Source organism: Crinia signifera, chromosome 1 (genome assembly GCF_055691185.1).
Source record: "Crinia signifera chromosome 1, ASM5569118v1, whole genome shotgun sequence".
Taxonomy (NCBI): Eukaryota; Metazoa; Chordata; class Amphibia; order Anura; family Myobatrachidae; genus Crinia; species Crinia signifera.
In genome coordinates, this window is record NC_139217.1 from 63,023,537 (window position 1) to 63,042,794 (window position 19,258).

A 19,258-nucleotide genomic window follows, 5' to 3' on the forward strand; every position below is an offset into this window, starting at 1 on the left:
TTGCATGGTGTCATGACATCACGTGCCAGCACCGCACTCAGGGGAACGACGTGCAGACAGAGAACTGAGGGCGCGAATCTCTGTGAGGGTCCGGGATGCGGTGGCCAGCCCCGGCGCGCATGAGGGGGGATGATCTCCAGGAGGACGCAGTGGTCGTAGTCCCAGTCCGGAGCCTGCCACAGTCATATGTAACAGAAGGCACATCAGAGATGAACTCATTCAGAGTGCAGCAAGTAGGTGGCTCACTAAATCACTCCAGCGGTGTCTTCTAGTATCCAGCATCATGTCGCACCTGTTTGCAGCTCATGTCACATGGTGGCTTGGTGGGCTGCTGGCATATTAAATAAGCATATTTAATATACTTATTTTTTTAAATAAGTATATTAAATATACTTATTTAATATGCCAGCAGCCCACCAAGCCACCATGTGACATGAGCTGCATCAGGTGCTGGGCCAGGGTGTCAGGGTGCCATATGCCCCCCAGGGCTCTGTTACCTGCATACCCTCCAACATGGCTTGCGCCCCCCCCCCTTTACCATGACCACGCCCCCTTTTTCCACGGCCACGCCCCTTTCAGTATGTGTACCGATTTCTGCCCTAAAAATGTTGGAGGGTATGATAGGGCTGTATGCACATCGCTTCAGTATTACTGTGGGTACATTTCTTATCCCTTGTACAACAATTGGCAAACATATTCTTAGTAGATATCCTGAGTAATTGGAAAATCATAAATTCAGTTAGTGCCAGTGCCTGATTAACCAATAGGCAGATTAGGCTGCGGCCTAGGGCGCCAGGACTGGGGGAGGGGCTTGCAGTAAACAGTCAAAGAATAAAATGAAGGCCTAATTTATTCCATGCTTGTTAGCGATCACCCGTCCTGATGTACTGTGGGGGGTAAAGATCTTAAGGTGACTGCCAGATGGCTGTGCCAATGTAACTTACTGATGGAACCATTACTTTATGTACATTGTGCTACAGCGCCAGTTGGGCAACCTAAAGCCACAGTCTCCTCCACACACCACAAACATTAGATCCTACATGCCGGGTATATAACCTTTGTTACTTGCACATAAGCAGTATGAATGGGGAGTCCCTGAGCACCCATACACATGTGTCCAGCAGCATTACAAGGGAAGCTAGACGTGTATTAGCCTAGGGCACCTGGAGCCTGGAGCCTTTAATCAGGCCCTGGTTAGGGGTTGGGATCATTTGGTTTACAGCCTGATGGTCGACATGGGATAAGGTCGACATGGGAAAAGGTCAAAAGGTCATTAGTCCGACAGGTCGTTAGTTCGACAGGTCATTAGTTCAATGTCTAGGTCGACAGTCAAAAGGTCGACATGGGGTTTTTCACTGTTTTTTTACCTGAATGTCAACACAGTCGACATAGACACAGTTCAAAGTGCACAGCATCCCCTCACATCGCTCGCTGCGCTCGCAATGCGTCGGGCACGGTGCCTCGCTACGCTCGGCACACTATTTTCTTCTCCCGCCATGTCAACCTTTTCACTGTCGACCTAGACACTGTCCAACTAATGACCTGTCGAACTAATGACCTTTCGACCTAGAACCATGTCGACCTTTTCCCATGTTGACCTAGACATGTCGACCTAGAACCATGTCGACCTAATGGTGTCGACCTAATGACTGTCGACCATCATGCTGTAGATGAAATGACCGCATCCCCTGGTTAGTGTAACCTTTAATTTTGTGATTTAACTGTTAAACAAGTCATATGTGACCTTACATATGTTCAGCATATTTTACGCACAACACAATCTTTAACTTTTATTTTTAATTTTGGTAATTTTTTATGTATAGTATATAATATTTCTTCACTTAATTTTTCAACGTGCAGGACATTATATATCCATGGACACAACATTCAGGATTTCATGGTCTGGCATTGTGCAATTGAAAAAGCAGCAAGTACAGATGGCAATGCTCTCCAGGATCAGCAGCTCTGCAAAAACAACATTCCAATTATTGTGCATAGCTGTATGGCATTTGTTACACAGTATGGTAGGTAATACAGAGTTTATGTTCAGCAGATTGTTTTTGACTGATATTAGGTAATTGTAAGCCTGTTGAAATATGTATATATTTAATATATGAATAGCAAGCAGCTGCAACCAAATAAGATTCAGAAACTTGTTTTTCTGAGATATTCTAATTAACCTTTTAGAAGTGTTGATATTTGTTGGAATGCAGCCCTCGATTTTGTTATTCAGAGTTGTTGATGCCCACAGACAAATACCGTCATAAACTGAGTAGGATATTGCATGGCGCAGGTAGATATAATCATATATTTTTCAGTAAGCCTCGTTAATTACTCTGAACGTACCGATGTGAGTAATGAAAAAAATACATTTTACTGTTCTAACCTCAGTTCGAAAATATAAATAATTACGCCCACATGTCATTATAGTCTCTACATCCTTTTTTAAAATACCATTTTCCCAATAGTACCGCGTTCCATAAAGGTTAAAAGAGGAAACTGCAGTCAGACTGTAGTATCCCAATGGACCACAACCAAGTCAGGAATTTTGGCCACACCAACCACCAGAAATGCTTGTGGTATTCCCTTAGATCACAGCCAAGTCAGGCTTTGGAATCGTTCCGTAGCACAGTACATGGTCCAGTTTCAGACCCTGGTCTCGGAGGTCTCCTGGAATGAGGAGGCATTGCTATCAGCTTTCTGGAGTGGGCTTTCCGATAAGTTGAAGGATGATCTTGTGTCCCGCGACCTACCTTCTAAGTTAGAAGACCTAATCTCTCTTTGCAACAAGATTGACATGAGGTTCAGGGAGCATCAGGCAGAGAAGTCTAGAGGGGAACGCTTCGGGGGTACTCTTCCGTCTGTGCTTCTGGTATCATCCCCGTCTACGTCTGAGGAACCCATGCAAATTAACCGGGCCCGGCTCACTTCCCAAGAACAACAGCGTCGATTCCAGGAGAGATTGTGTATGTACTGTGGTGAGGCCGGTCATCAAGTCGCTCAGTGCCCTCATCGTTCCCACCGACCAATACAAGGCAAGGACAGAGAGGTAAGATTGGGTCAGCTTTCTTCCTCCTCCATATTGTCTGACTCCATCATTCAAGTTCAACTTTGTTTCGCAGGTCAGACGCTGAAGACACAGGCCCTTCTGGATTCTGGAGCCGCAGGAAACTTTATTTCAGCTAATTTTGTTAAGTTGTATTCCTTACCCATTAAAGATCTTAAAAATCCAGTGCGTCTGACTGCTGTTGATGGGAGTTACATTCCAAGTGGGTTAATCTCCTCTTGCACAACATCCTTATCTCTGGGTGTTAGGGTTCTGCATCAGGAAGAGATTGAATTCCTCATAATTCCCCGAACGACGTCTCCAATGGTGTTGAGCTTTCATTGGCTCCAAAAACATAATCCTCGAATTGATTGGCCTTCCATGCAAATAACGGCATGGGGTCCTTTGTGCACTCGAAACTGTTTGTCCAAAGTAATTCCTCTTAGGACTTTGAACTCGGGGTCTGAGAATGGGATTCCTTCTCCGTATGTTTCATTCTTAGACGTGTTTAACAAGCAAGCAGCTAATATTCTTCCTCCACATCGGGAATGGGATTGTCCCATCGATCTAGTCCCCGGTAAAATGCCCCCACGGGGGCGGATCTACCCTTTGTCACTACCAGAAACACAAGCAATGAGTAACTACATTTCTGAAAACCTACAGAAGGGGTTCATTCGACCTTCCTCCTCCCCAGCCGGTGCAGGGGTTTTTTTTGTAAAGAAAAAAGATGGAACCTTGCGACCTTGCATCGATTATCGGGGATTGAATGAAATCACGATTAAGAACAAGTATCCTCTGCCTTTGATTCCGGAACTTTTTGATCGCATAAAGGGGGCAACTTTTTTTCCAAACTGGATTTAAGAGGGGCCTACAACCTCATCCGCATAAGAGAAGGGGACGAATGGAAGACGGCTTTTAATACTAGAGACGGCCATTATGAATATCTGGTCATGCCGTTTGGCCTGTGCAACGCCCCTGCAGTTTTCCAAAACTTTTTGAATGAGATTTTCAGAGACCTCTGGTATCAGTCAGTCGTTGTGTATTTGGACGACATTCTGATCTTCTCCAGAGATTTGGCAACCCATCGGACTCAAGTCAAAAAAGTTCTCCAAAGGCTCCGTATATTATCTCAGGACATGGCCTGCAAATGGATCCAGAGAAGGTCCAAGCCATCTTGAATTGGTCACAACCCCTTACACTTCGGGCTGTTCAGCGATTACTAGGGTTCGCCAATTACTACCGGAAGTTCATCCGAGGCTTCTCCACCATTGTGGCCCCAATCACCGCTCTAACAAAAAAGTCAGCCAATGCGGCAATATGGTCCTCGTAGGTATTGTCCGCCTTTCATCAGTTAAAACAAGCATTCATTTTGGCACCTGTTCTCTGCAAGCCTGATCTCTCGAAGCCCTTTATCCTAGAGGTGGACGCATCCTCTGAGGCTGTGGGTGCGATTCTTTCCCAGAAATATGAGGATGGTTCCACCCATCCCTGTGGTTTCTTTTCCCGGAAGTTCCTACCTGCTGAAAAGAATTATGCGATTGGGGAACAGGAGCTTCTAGCCATCAAGCTAGCATTAGAGGAATGGCGCTATCTTCTGAATGGGGCTCAGTTTCCGATTCAGAGCTATACTGATCACAAAAATCTAATTTACCTCAGAAACGCTTAATGCTTGAACCCACGACTGGCAAGATGGGCGATGTTCTTTACCCGGTTCCATTTCAAACTCTCCTTCCGTCCGGGATCCCAGAACCTTAAAGCGGATGCCCTGTCTCGCTCCTATTCTTCTGAAGATGAAGCGAATCATCCCTATCCAATTCTAGATTCTTCCGCTTTCGCCGACACCAAAATCATCAGTATTCCCAGAGGCAAAACCTATGTGGAGCCTAAACTTCATAAAAAAATATTACATTGGGCACATGACTCCAAATTTCCAGACATCCAGGTGCAAAAAAAACCCTGGAGATTCTCCAGAGAAATTATTGGTGGTCTACAATGAGGACAGACGTCCAAAGTTTTGTGTCCTGCCCAGGATGTGCTCAACAAATGTCCCGCTAGTCTCCAGCGGGAAAACTCCTACCTCTTCCAATACCTTCACAGCCCTGGACCCACGTGCCTATGGATTTTATCACGGACTTACCCTCCTCTAACGGATACGATACAATATGGGTAGTAATCGATTGTTTTTCCAAAATGGCTCACTTCATACCTCTGAAGGGACTACCAAGTGTTCCAACCCTTGCCCAACTTTTTATATCTCAAATCTTTCGTCTACATGGGCTACCGTCAGAAATTGTATCCGATCGGGGTGTCCAGTTTGTGGCTCGGTTCTGGAGGGCATTATGTTCAGCCTTTCAGATTAATCTAAAGTTCTCAACCGCCTTTCATACCCAAACCAACGGACAAACTGAGAGGGTTAACCAGGACTTAAAAAGTTTTATCCGGCTTTACCTCTCTTCGTCCCAGGACAACTGGCTTGAACTTCTACCATGGGCGGAATTCGCCCATAATAACACATATCACTCTTCCAGCCAAGCCACTCCCTTCTTCGTTGTTTATGGAGTACATCCTCGTGTTCCAGACTTCTCCAAACTCCCTGGTAATGAGTTGCCTGCGGTTCAGTCATCAGTTCGATTTTTTTCAAGTATATGGAAGAATGTACGAAGGGCACTACGACAAGCTTCCGATAGATACAAAACCTGTGCTGATCGAAGGAGAAGTGCTGCTCCAGCATATAAAGTTGGTGATAGGGTGTGGTTATCAACTCGGCATATTCGTCTCAAGGTTCCGTCCATGAAGCTGGCACCACAATACATCGGCCCGTATTCAATTACGGAGGTCAATCATACTGTAGTTGTTCGTTTGAAATTACCTCCTTCATTGCGGATCTCAAACTCATTCCATGTCTCCCTTCTGAAACCCTTAATCCTCAGTCAGTTCCAAAAAACACCACCAAGAAATTCTAATGTCCAAGTAGAACGTAATGTGGAATTTGAGGTGAAACAAATTCTTGACGTAATGGTGTGAAAACAAAAACTCAACCGGAACACAATAGTTCTGCGCAGACTAGACAAATAAAACTTAATTAATAGCTGCTGGCTGTGAAGTCCAATGCCTAACCGCCTTCCCAGGTGGCGGTGACACAACTTAAAACGGATGAGTATCACCCAGGATACAAACGGGGGTCGGTCTTCACTATCAGCGCTCACACAGATATAATTCAACCACACCTCCCTTAAGGTTTTGTGGCGATCCTCTTCTCCAAATAACAGATAGCAAGAGTTAGGGACCATGGACCATTTTCACACTCCAGATCCGTATACACTCCATCCACAATGGATATCCCACATAGGAAGAGAGGAGAAGAACAATTGCGCAATACCACTTTTTATTTATGTACACACAATAGAACAAATCAATGATAAAAAAATTGCACAGATCCAGTCGAAAGGAGAAGGGGTGGAGTTTACCATAAAAGATGGAGTTCATACTCCTTTAAAAAGGACACATTGGTGTCCGGAACGCATTGGAGCAGGCTGCACCTACGGACTGGGAGATCTGGAGAAGGAGTGACCTCTCTGTGGACTGACGCTGTGGCCACCCGGGTTTTTGAACATCTGTCACCGTCTATGCCCATTCAGAGAGCCTTTCACCTGGTTCTCCATCTTTTATGGTAAACTCCACCCCTTCTCCTTTCGACTGGATCTGTGCAATTTTTTTATCATTGATTTGTTCTATTGTGTGTACATAAATAAAAAGTGGTATTGCGCAATTGTTCTTCTCCTCTCTTCCTATGTGGGATATCCATTGTGGATGGAGTGTATACGGATCTGGAGTGTGAAAATGGTCCATGGTCCCTAACTCTTGCTATCTGTTATTTGGAGAAGAGGATCGCCACAAAACCTTAAGGGAGGTTGGGATGACATCATATACCCAACCTCTAAGAGGTTATATCAGGCATTAGATGAACTTGTGGCACTGACTGGTTAAATGTGAACTACTAGTATAGGGCATAAAATAAAATTGGGCACTATTTGGCACTATTACTGTACTATACTGTATATTGCATGAACATCCACTAAGATATAATTGGTGCAGGTTAGCATCTCTAGAAGCATTGGGAAGTGGCCCTTTTAATATTTTGCTGTGTGCCAACAAAGTTCTGGTTACTCTCCTATAAGAAACTTAAATAGCTTGAAGGTAACCTTCCAGTAGCTTCCAATTATAGAGCTACCTCCCAGTCCCTCTGCTTCTTGTTCCCTCCCCCAGTGCCTGCCATGTTTCCAATCACTGCTGATAGGTAAATCCTCTTGCACCCCCCACCACGCTCCTGCAGAGTTTAGCAGTTGCTGGTAATATGTAAAACAAGCATCCCTTACCATCACTGTGCACACTCGGCAGTTGCCGGAACAAATAAAGTCGCAAATGAGTCAACGCATTGTTCTGATCATCAGTATGTCGATATATCAGCCACCAATGTTTAAATAAATGTTTCAAAAAAAGTTCTTAACTTAATTCAATCATAAAAAAAAGACAATTTCCAAGCGTTTTTTTTTTTTGTAAAAAAAAATATTAGCCAGTTAAGTGGTAAATAGATTCGAAATAATTCTAAATTAGTGTTGCATTTTAGGGGCTAAAATGAACATTTACTAACATACATTTTACTAACATATATTTTTTTCTTAATAAAAATCAATTTATCAATGTTATTAGTTGTGTGATTTACACAACAGTTATTTAAAATCAATATAAATGGACCCTTAAGGTAGGTGAGAAGCTTGTGACACAAATTTAGTAAAGGAGTGAATTGGGCAGGTTTGGTAATAAATTGGATCATTTATACTGTCTGTGTATATATATATATATATATATATATATATATATATATATATATATATATATATATATATAGCAGAACATGGGGGATATAGCATATAGCACTCCAGGCGACTTGGTGATAAAAGATACTCACAGACCAGTTAAGGTTCACAACGTTTCAATGCCCGTTTATTTGTGGCATTTTCGTCAGGTATGCCACAAATAAACGGGCATTGAAACGTTGTGAACCTTAACTGGTTACATAGTTTCATAGTTACATAGTAGGTAAGGCTGAAAAAAGACTTGCGTCCATCTAGTTCAACCTGGTATAGATATCCATTGCCATAGGCGTGCGCAGCACATTTCATTAGGGGGTGCACCATTCTATTGGGCATGTCTAACACCGCCAATCAGGTGTCTATCATCTTTTGGCACTTGCTACAATATAAAATGTCTCTCAGCCACACCATAATCTCCTGCATATTTCAGATTATTCACAAACCTATATGGATGACGCAGGTATGTAGTGATATGACAATGTTCTAGTACAATTAATAATGCAAAACACACATCATTGATTGATGGGTGCTTCTTTTAATGGAATACAGTTCTAAAAAGCTAAAGTCTTTGGTAAACGGAATTGCTGGTTGCTAGTGGCAGGGAGGTGTTCATAAGGGTGGGGCACAGCATTAGGGGGTGCCTGTGCACCCCTAACACTCAATGTGCGCACGCCTATGTCCATTGCTGATTTGGTAGGTTCTGGTATTTTACAGACAAATTATATTTCCTATTTGTACCCATGGATGTTTTTCTCCAGTAAATGTTTGTCCAACTTTGCCTTGAACGCATTTAATGAGCCAGCCATTACCACCTCTCTGGGAAGAGAGTTCCAGAGTTTGACTGTTCTGACCGTAAAGAAATTCTTTCTACTAGCTGAATGAAATCTTTTTTCTTCTAATCTATACTCATGCCCTCGTGTCCTAGATTCCTTTCTAGTAGAAAAGAGGGTGTGTGACAGTTCCTTATATTGGCCCTTGATATACTTGTACATGTTGAGCATGTCCCCCCTTAAACGTCTCTTTTCTAATGTAAATAGTCCCAAATTGCTTAATCTCTCCCCGTAGCTTAAATTCTCCATTCCCCTAATAAGCTTTGTTGCTCGCCTTTGGACTTCTAATTCTATGATGTCCTTTTTATAGTGTGGGGCCCAGAACTGTACTCCGTACTCTAGGTGAGGTCTCACCAATGCTTTATATAGTGGCATAATTACCCTTGAGTCCCTAGTTTCCATTCCCCTCTTAATACATGCCAGAATTTTGTTGGCCTTTTTTGTAGCTACATTACAATGGGCACTACATCCTAGATTGCTGTCTATTTGGACTCCTAGATCCTTTTCAAGTATGGAATTACCCAGTCCCTCTCCGCTAAGGTTGTAACTTGCACACTGGTTGTGTCTCCCAAGGTGCATAACCTTACATTTATCTACATTGAACCTCATCTTCCATTTTTTTGCCCACTCATCTAGAATTGCAAGATCATTTTGAAGCATGGTGACATGGTCTGTGAGTATCTTTTATCACCAAGTCGCCTGGAGTGCTATATCCCCCATGTTCTGCTGTTTGTTATGCTTTATGGGCACCCGGCGCTGATTTACTATTATATGGAGAGCCGGATCCTGCTGTGACTTATATATATATATATATATATATATATATATATATATATATATATATATATATATATTGTGTAGAAGTGGGCCACAGTAAAAAAAAAAAAAAACTTACGAACTACAGCTACTCCCTAAGCAGTAATATCGGACTATGGGCTTAATTCAGCATGGATCGCTAATAGGGTTGTCACCGCTCCCGGATTTCTGGGATTCTCCCATTTTGGGTGGCAACCCTCCTGGTGGCTTTTCCAGTCCCCGGATTCCGGGATTCTCCCAGAGTCCGGGTGTCTAAAAAAGCCTCTCTATATATATATATATATATATATATATATAAAGGTGGGTACAGTGAAGTATGAGGCCACTCTCCAGACTGTAAATGAGTTTTTCAAATGCTTCTTTATTAAACACGCTGCCACATCTTAGGTCAACGTTTCGGCTCCAATTTGAGACTTTTTCAAGACATGCAGACAGCCATCAGTGAATACATCATAGACAAAACACCTCCTCAGTGTAACTGCCGGGTGTACGCCATTCCGCACATGTGAGTGCCCATATATATATATATATATATATATATATATATATATATATATATATATATATATGGGCACTTGAATACATGCCCTCTTGCCGGAATAGACCATGTCCATATTACGAGGCCACGCCCACTTTTCCAGGAGCGCGTGCATTGGAGTTAGAGGGGGGGGGGAAATCTCCAGGAATCGATGATGAGTGAGGTGGCAACCCTTATCGCTAATCAATGCATTTGCAAATTGAGCAATTATCGAATGACTGCGAATGACCCAAATAGCAGGAAAATATCCGTACACATAGATGTTGTGAGTATCCGCAGTTCGATTGACAGGAAGCCAGCATTTAAGGGCAGAAACATGGTGTTTTTCTCGGTGTATGTTGTACAAATACAGGCGTTGTTCAGGTTTTTTGGTTGGGTCAGCGATGACCACTTCCAGCCTGATTTTTGAGCAGACTAGTGGAAGCCCTAGACTGGCGCAGATAGAAAAAAAACAGTTTGATGGTTTGCTTTTTGCAAATGGATCTGCGAATACATTGCTATTGCGTCGAATTCGCAATTTTGCAAGGGGCGTCTTCGCTTTCTGTCTGGGCGGTGGCTTTCTACCCGCTTTCCGCTGGAAATTCTCTGATTACCTATGCATGCTGAATTAGTCCCAATGCGAGCAATGCACTTTTCTTTGTGTTCTAGCTACAGCAATAATTGATACATGTATACTGTGACTTTTTGTAAGACATATTTGCGCTGAGTATAGCTTACAAGACAGATTTTACATTTTTCGAAGCGAATGTCAGTTTACCATACATTATTATAATTTGCTTAGACATGTTTATTTTGATGTCTTCTTATATTAAGGCTTGGGAAGCAAATCTCTGTATCTCAAGAACGGGGACCCGCTGAAAGTAAGGGAGCTGTTGGACGACTTTAAAAAGGATGCACGGAGCATTAAACTAAAAGTCGGAAAACATCATCTGGAAGACGTGACTGATGTGCTGAAATGTTTTTTCTATGAAATAAATGATGCACTTCTGACAAAAGAACTTTATCCACATTGGATCTCTGCCCTAGGTAATGACACTGTGTTCCAGAAATAGTTGTTTCATTATTCATTTGAACGAATGCATCTACTAAGTAAAAGATGTTTATTTCAGTGAAAGATTTTTGCTTAAAATCCCCCGAGACAGCAGACATAATGTTATTAGAGTAAGCTTCCTTTGCTGTAACGTTAGAATAAAGCTTCCTGCTGTCACAGAAGACTTGAACCTACCACTTTACAGAGAATGGATAATATGAGCAACATTTGTTATCACACACAATATGTTACATTAGGAGCATCTTTTTTGTCTCCTGTTTTTTGTTTTCAACTGCGCAACTGTTCAGTGTCTTAACCTGTCTACATGAGAGAGTTCTCACAGGATCATTATTTAACGCTGCAATATTAAAGTACTACACATCACCCTGGGGCAGATGCTGTTAGAACGTAACGTACAGCACCTGGCTGCAGGAGTGCTAACTTGGCCCCTGGCTACCTGTAGGCCTGCACTTGTTTTGCTTGCAATTCCGCCTGATGCACTAGCTAAGTCACTATGGGCCTTATTCTGGTTGAGTCGGATGGCTCCGAATGCGGACGGCCGCACGATCGGTCGGAACAATCCGAAAAGGGGGTGGAGAGGGGCGTGAAGGGCTGTTTGGGCTCATTACCATATGCGTATGCCCGCGTTTCAGTGGCATTCCCATGAAAACGCTGGGCGTACGTATGGTAATCCGCCCGTGGGGGGTGGACATATGACATAGCCGGATGCCAGCTGCCCGCCCATATCCCTGCTTTTGCAAGGAGAAATGCCCGAGTGGTCTGAAGCATTCAGTGCTGTCTGACCACTCGGTCCAGCTTTCGATGGAGGAGGTGTTCACATGAAAAATCCACTTGCGGTCCGTTCGGTCGGCGTCTTACCGCATTCAGATGGTATAAGTGACCCGTACGGAAGGCGGGGCTAAGTTCACTTGGTTCCTGTCCGAAAATACGCATCCGACCGAATCAACTAGAATAAGGGCCAATGTCATTATTGTATTTAGGGACATTCTATTATTTTATTATACCCGCAATGTTAAAAAGTGGTTATTGCTTTAAAAAATCCTCTCCACTGTAGTTCTGATTATTAATATTATTGCATACTTCCCAACATCTGATGTCCTAGAAGCGTGGCCTCGCGGCAATGGGGCCTATATTCAAGATGACACTGTGAGGCCATGCCCCACTTTCGTCACTGTGGGGACATGGCTAGCAGCTCTGTGAGCCACTGGCCATGCCCCCAGCCCCTCTGTCTCCGGGAATAGATGCTGTGCATAAGCGCACAGCATCTTTTCACCGCAGAGCAGTTCCGGGAAGGGAGGTCTCCGAACTGCACTCCCCACCCACCGAGGGACACTGCTGGCCCCGGGCAGGATGCGGGACCATCCCCAAAAAAACGGGCTGATCCAGTGGAATTCGGGCCAGTTGTGAGGTAGGTTATTATTATTATCACGAGCGATTTCAGGGCATTTTATAAGCGATTTCACTAGATTGTTTAAAAAATGCCCCTACATCAACCCGTGTGTAGGGACCATAGCAATATCGACATGCCACCCTGTGTGTTGCTATTTCCCGGCGATTAATAGCCAGCATGCTGGATAAATCTAGTTAACCGATAAAGACAGTTACCTATGTTGGCACACTGATAGTGGCTGATATCGAGAGTGACTCTTTGACTGGTGACTGGTAAAAGAGGATGGTACTTTGAAGATGATCTGGGTAGCTGATCTAAGTAAGCAGTGATAGCTGAAAATCAATGATGAGTCCATGGTGAACCGATGGTGAATCAAATATGACAGCTGGTAACCAATGGGAGATGATAGCATAATCTCTAGGAATCAACTGGAATAACCAGTGTGATCACTGGAGGGAGCCGGTTGTGCAGCAGGATGGTAATGCACTAGTCTGTAGTCGGGATTTACACAGGAGCAGATACAGAGATACAGCATTGCTGGAGACATCATTGCACTGGCCGATTGTAAGTCTCTTCTCGGCATACTTATAGTGTCTCTATACAGCTGATAGGCTGTAGTGGAATGATGCCACAATTGTTACTGCGTTAGAGCATTATCTAGACCAGTGGCCTGCAGCAGACAGGTGTGCGCCAGAGTGACAGAATGAGCGCTGGTGGATGAGTGCGGTCCGCGCTGGCCGGACGCCGGATTGCCTGCAGACTGAACACTGCACCGGAGTGTACTTCAGAGCAGGGATAGAGAAACATTTTAATGGAAAGAACGTGTTTCTCATACTCCAAATCGTGACACATGTGTTCTTAAATTACACTAACACAGTGACGTGCGGTGAGGTCATTGCCTGGGGAGGCACTGATCTCCCCGCACGGGCCCCCCCCCCCTCGCCCGCCCGCATACCATGCTATATGGTATATGCAGCTTCCGGGCACAGGCAGCAGGGCGTACATGCGCCCCCCTCCCCCGGCGGACTCACCTCTCCTCGGCGGTGACAGCGGCGCCGGACTCCACGCTGTCGCGCTGCTGCATCCTATGCAGGTGGGCCCTGCATGTTTGTGATTGGACAGCGGATCCATCACTGGATCCGCTGACCCAATCACATCTGGGGGCATGCATTCATACTGGTGCCCCTGTCATTGCGGCACCAGTATGAGTGCCGCTTCCCCATTCATTTTCAATGGGCTTTTACAGCCCATTGCTGCACCCTGCCCCCTGCCCTCCCCTACCCACCCCCCGCTGCCCGATGTTTTAATGTTAACAGCGGGAGGCACCTCTCCCGCTGCCTCCCACCCTCACATGCAACAGTGTAAGATGGTAGGAGGCAGGGGGAGAGGTAGAAATGATGAAAATAATAAAAGAAGATATATAAATATCTTCTTTTTATTATTCACATCATTATGACAGGGGAGGCACTGCCTCCCCTGCCTCCCCTGACTGCACGTCCCTGCACTAACAAAATGAGAGTCCATGTCCAGAATGAAAGCAGTGTGATTACATACTGTATGTGTCCTCATGCAGTGCTGCAGCGCAAGACCGCGCCCACGCATCCCCCATTCATGCATACATTGCTCCCACTGCTCCACAAAACACATGCCACAATGCAACACTACAGGACACATACTGTATGTAGCTTGTTTTTTAGTTAGGTATTAAAAATTTACTTTTGAATCATATAGAATGGAAATAATGTTTTAAAGCAAGATATCTAAAGGTATATTTTCATAAATAAACATGAAATAATAGTGACAAAAGTAGCAAGTTGTAACGTGCTACATGTTTATGCAAATCCAAGTCTACACCTTGCCCCCTGTACTTGTTAAGGTCGAGATCTAACAATCAACACTTTTTTGATTATATGGAAATATGCAAAAGGTTCATGGCGGTAACAGAGTGTAATATCACAACTGTTATTGTGTGATATTAATATTAGTATGAGTGGCAAAATGATCTGCTTGATATGTGTTTAAGGAAAATACTGTAGGTTCTATTTAGAAGTTGGGGTTTATTGTCTCTCATTGTGTATAACATTTTAGGTTCTTATGTTTCAGTCTTATTAAAGTGTAGCCAACATGCAGCCCGGGGACCAATCAGGACTCAGAAGGGGAGTGAGAGGAAATATTGACCAATGGCGAGAGAAAGGCCAAATGCATCCGAGTTAGTTCAGTGCAATAAATTGCTTGATTACTAATAAACTAGCTGTTTAATATGGGGTCAACCACTAAAGGTTGACACCTGAAATACTGTAGGTCAACATGGCTAAGGTTGACAAGGTTGGAAGGTCTACACAAGCATTAGGTTGACAATGGCAAGGTCAACAGACAACAGACAAAAGATAAAAAAAAATCTCACTCTTAAGGCCCCCATACACTATGCGATTTTGGGACGATTTCATCCGATTTCGGCACTTTGTGCCGATAATCGGATGAAATCGGCCCAAAATCGTAGGTATGTGACATTTGATCCGATCCGATGCGCGGTCCCGTGCGCATCGGACCGGATCAGGGAGGTCGGACGGTCTGTACATACGATCACGTCCGACCTCCCTGTATGCATATGCCTGCCACCTGACAGGCATATGCATACAGACACCGGGGGAGTAGTGGGGGCGACCAGCGGCAGCGGTGGTGGGGGCGGCCAGCGGCAGCGGTGGTGGGGGCGGCCAGCGGCAGTGGGGACGGGCGGCGTGTGCGGTGAGCGCAGTGTACTTACACATAGCAGCAGCGGCGGGGACGGGACGCGCAGTGGCGGCTATTATATTTTTAAAATACTTGTCAAATGACCGGCCGCTCTCTGATTGGCCGGAGAGTTCTCAGCCAATCAGAGAGCGGCCGGTCATTTGACAAGTATTTTAAAAATATAATAGCCGCCACTGCGCGTCCCGTCCCCGCCGCTGCTGCTATGTGTAAGTACACTGCGCTCACCGCAAACGCCGCCCGCTGCCGCTGACCGCCCCCCCCCCCCCCCACCGCCGCTGCCCGCCCCCACTACCGCCGCTGGCCGCCCCCACCACCGCTGCCCGTCCCCACTACTGCCGCTGCCCGCCCCCACTACTGCTCACCGCCCTGCAGCTCCCCGGGTTTTTTTTACATGGGATAAATCGCATGCGATTTATCCCATGTAAAAATGGCACATCAAGTGCCAAATTGTATGTGAGCCTCCCGGGGAGCTGCCGGGCGGCTCGCAGGTAAATTGGGTCCGACTTGTCCCTAGGACAAGTCGGCCTAATGTATGGGGGCCTTAAGAATCAAACCCACACTTATCCACTAGTCTACAACACCTGGTTATAGTGACCCATGTTTATGAGTCAATGTAAAGAGTGATACCTTGCCATCAGTTATGCTATCGGCTATGGGAAGACTGCTTTAAATCGTTCATTTACATCTGAATAAACTATTTTTATTTACGGATTTAGAATATTTTTATTTATTTATTTTCACTCTCTTCACCTGACCACGGGTCTGTGTGTGCAGTATACAGCACATTAAAAGTACAGTTGTCAAGGTATACTATACTGTGCGGGGGCTTGGACGCACACATACAGTCCAGTAATCCCAATTGAACACAGCTTCTGTGAATACAGCTGGGTAACGCTGGCTGATTAAATGCCCATCCACTTCCCTCCTCCCTTCCCTGGGAGACTGCTCTTTTCACAGAGAAGGAGACTGGCGTGAATGTAAATGAAGGGCTGAGAGGTCAATACTTCATAGAAGGAGGTTGGGTGATCCGCACCATAAGTTAGATATTCATATTTTTATATTCTACATATTATTTTCTTTCTGGGTAGAGAGATACTCGCTTACCAAGAATTTTTTCAAAATATAATTCCTGGTTTGCTAGGGTGCAGCCCTCTGATTTGTCAATTAAGCAGTGTAAACAAGAGAGAAAGAAAAGAAATCAGTTTGGAGTGGGGCGCACTCCTTACCCAGAGTGTCTCTTATTGGACTTTTTCATAAAAACGTACCTAATGTTAGGTGTATACTTTATTAGTGTGTATTCAACACGTTAGCCTATCCGGCCATCACTTTTATTAATATTCTGGGTTTTCAACTGTATTAGTTGTATTAAACCTTTCTATAATCAATTCCCTTTATAAGGGATCAAACGTAGCGAAAATATTAAAAACAAATAAAGATATAGAAAAACAAAGAAATAGAAATTTTAAAACGTGTCTCTGTGACCTTTTTGTAGCTTATTTGGAAATTGCTTATTGCTGTTATATAAAGTCTGTGTTAATTACATTTGTAATAAAAGATATTTATTTCTTGAACAGCAGTGTTTGGTGTTAATTGTTGCAGTTGTTATTATTGTGTGTATCCACCCAATATATTTTGTATCAGTATAATCTTGATACAATTGTTGGGTCGAGTTATTCTTTATTATAATGTATGTCTTATATTCTCTCCAGTATGTCGGGGGTCATTTATTCTGGCTGTTCAGATGTGACTAGTTTCCCGATATATGATTGATCTTAGAATATGACATAAATGGGGGAATGCCTGCCGTACAGCCCAATATTCCTCCTATTAACAATGTCCAAGGATCAATGAACAGGAATTAATTACACATGTGTACATGTATGTTAGGTTCTTAGTAGTGTTGTTATTCACATTTATATGCACAATATTCTGTTTTTTCAACAATACGTTGTGTTTCTGCATACACACCAGGCGATTTATTAGATTGAACTTATAATTCACTTTGCGTGATTCCGCATAATATTCACTGCCAGTATGCGGTGTATGAAGTTTTTAGTGTGCAGTTCAGGTGGCCACACCATTTAATTTGTGGTATTATTGTGGCTCTCCTTCTCCAAATACACACTCAATAACACAACTTTTATGCTCCTGCATACACACCAGGCAACTAACAGGTTGGACTTAATGTTCACGTTACGTGATACCGCATAGTATTTGCTGCCAAACAGTAGTTTGTTGCTAGTCAGTGTATGTACAGAGTCAGTTAGATTGTTAGTCCTCCGTTAAACATATAAATGAGTCTGATTTCTGCATACACACCAGGCGATTTATTAGATTGAACTTATAATTCACTTTGTGTGATTCCGCATAATATTCACTGCCAGTATGCGGTGTGTGAAGTTTTAGTGTGAAGTTCAAGTGGCCACACGATTTAATTCGTGGTATTATTGTGGCTCTCCTTCTCCAGGTACACACTTAATAACACAACTTTATGCTCCTGCATACACACCAGGCAACTAACAGGTTGGACTTAATGTTCACTTTGCGTGATACCGCATAGTATTTGCTGCCAATCAATAGTTTGTTGCTAGTCAGTGTATCTACAGAGTTAGTTAGATTGTTAGTCCTCCATTAAACATATAATTGAGTCTGATTTTTCGCATACACATGTGGCAATCTGCCGATTTATCTTGGAGATTGAATCTCTTTAACTCGTGTTTTTTATCACACTGATCAGGCACCCACAGATAACTGGATGAGAATAAATGTAACTTATTGTATTTTTTGTTATAGCAAAAGAGAATTTCACTTTTATTTTCTCTCAGATTTGTGCTAAATACTGCTGGTTTTTTCTGTCACTTCATTAGAGCGTATTTTGCTCCCTGTATACTCCTTTAGCTGCACAGCTTAAAGATTTATGGCTAGTGCTTAAGAATCAGATAGTGCAATAAATATTATATTTATAAAGCTGTATCCTGAACTGCAGTTTCACCGTTTAATATATCCGCCGTTAGTCACCGCTCTGTAAGGCTGAAATAACGGATGTCAAAGTGACCTGCGTTTACAGGTAGCAGACTGAATCTCTTCCACTGGCTTGTATTGTCACAGTGGTTTATTAGTACATTTAGGAGATTTGAATATAATAGTAAAAGATCGTGGGAGTATTTAGACAGAGAGTACCGGTGGGCGCTTCCAGCCGGGGATTGAGTCTCACCGACTGGTACACTCCGCCGCAGCAGTTATAGAGCACAAGTGCGATTAGCCGCTCCTAAGCCAGGGAGTGAATCTCTCAGGCTAGTGTGCGCTCATCGCAGTAGTGTTTCATACATTAGTATTGCTATATCAGTTATACACAATATATAAACACCAAACAGATATATTTAAACACAGATCATTGCTACAAGGTTACAGAGTGAATGCCGATGCGCATTTCGCTCAGTAGCTTTTTCGAGGCTGTCACCTAGGTATCTGGCCCGCCTCCATTGGGCTTTATTTATGGGAAATGGTCCAAATGGGGCGTTAATGCATTTGGACCAATTGCGATTTTTTATCAGGATTTTCAAATGTAGCATTGCGATCTGATTGGTGGGTACTCCGTTGGGAGTATATGTCCCTTATTTCATTATCAGAGTGTTCCATTATGTTCTTCTCTTATTCATTTATACCCTTCATATCCATTTTTACAATATAAATAATAATATTGGTTGGAAACCATAAATTTATTATTCACACTAGTTATGCTATCTTATCAATTATGTATAACACCGCATTTTTACTCTTGATTGTTATTTTATAATTCATTGGTATGAATGATCTTACTGTATCCTCATTTATTAAAATGTATTTTTAATGTATTTTTAGTTTCCTCGTGCTCTGTTCTGTATTTCTTATAGCAGGAGAGAGGAAAGACTTAATTGATTTTATTAGAGGTTCACTTATTTTATTGATTTGTTATTCTTATT

At 43.3% G+C, this 19,258-nt stretch overlaps 1 protein-coding gene across 1 annotated transcript in view; it reads left to right on the forward strand.

Moving 5' to 3' along the window:
- Positions 1–19,258, forward strand: part of ARAP2 (ArfGAP with RhoGAP domain, ankyrin repeat and PH domain 2) — a 259,491-nt gene that overhangs the window by 139,079 nt on the left and 101,154 nt on the right. The window contains exons 19-20 of the mRNA XM_083149954.1: positions 1,861–2,024; positions 10,918–11,130. Of these exons, the coding sequence (XP_083006080.1) occupies positions 1,861–2,024; positions 10,918–11,130 (377 nt within the window). The remainder of the gene's footprint in view (positions 1–1,860; positions 2,025–10,917; positions 11,131–19,258) is intronic.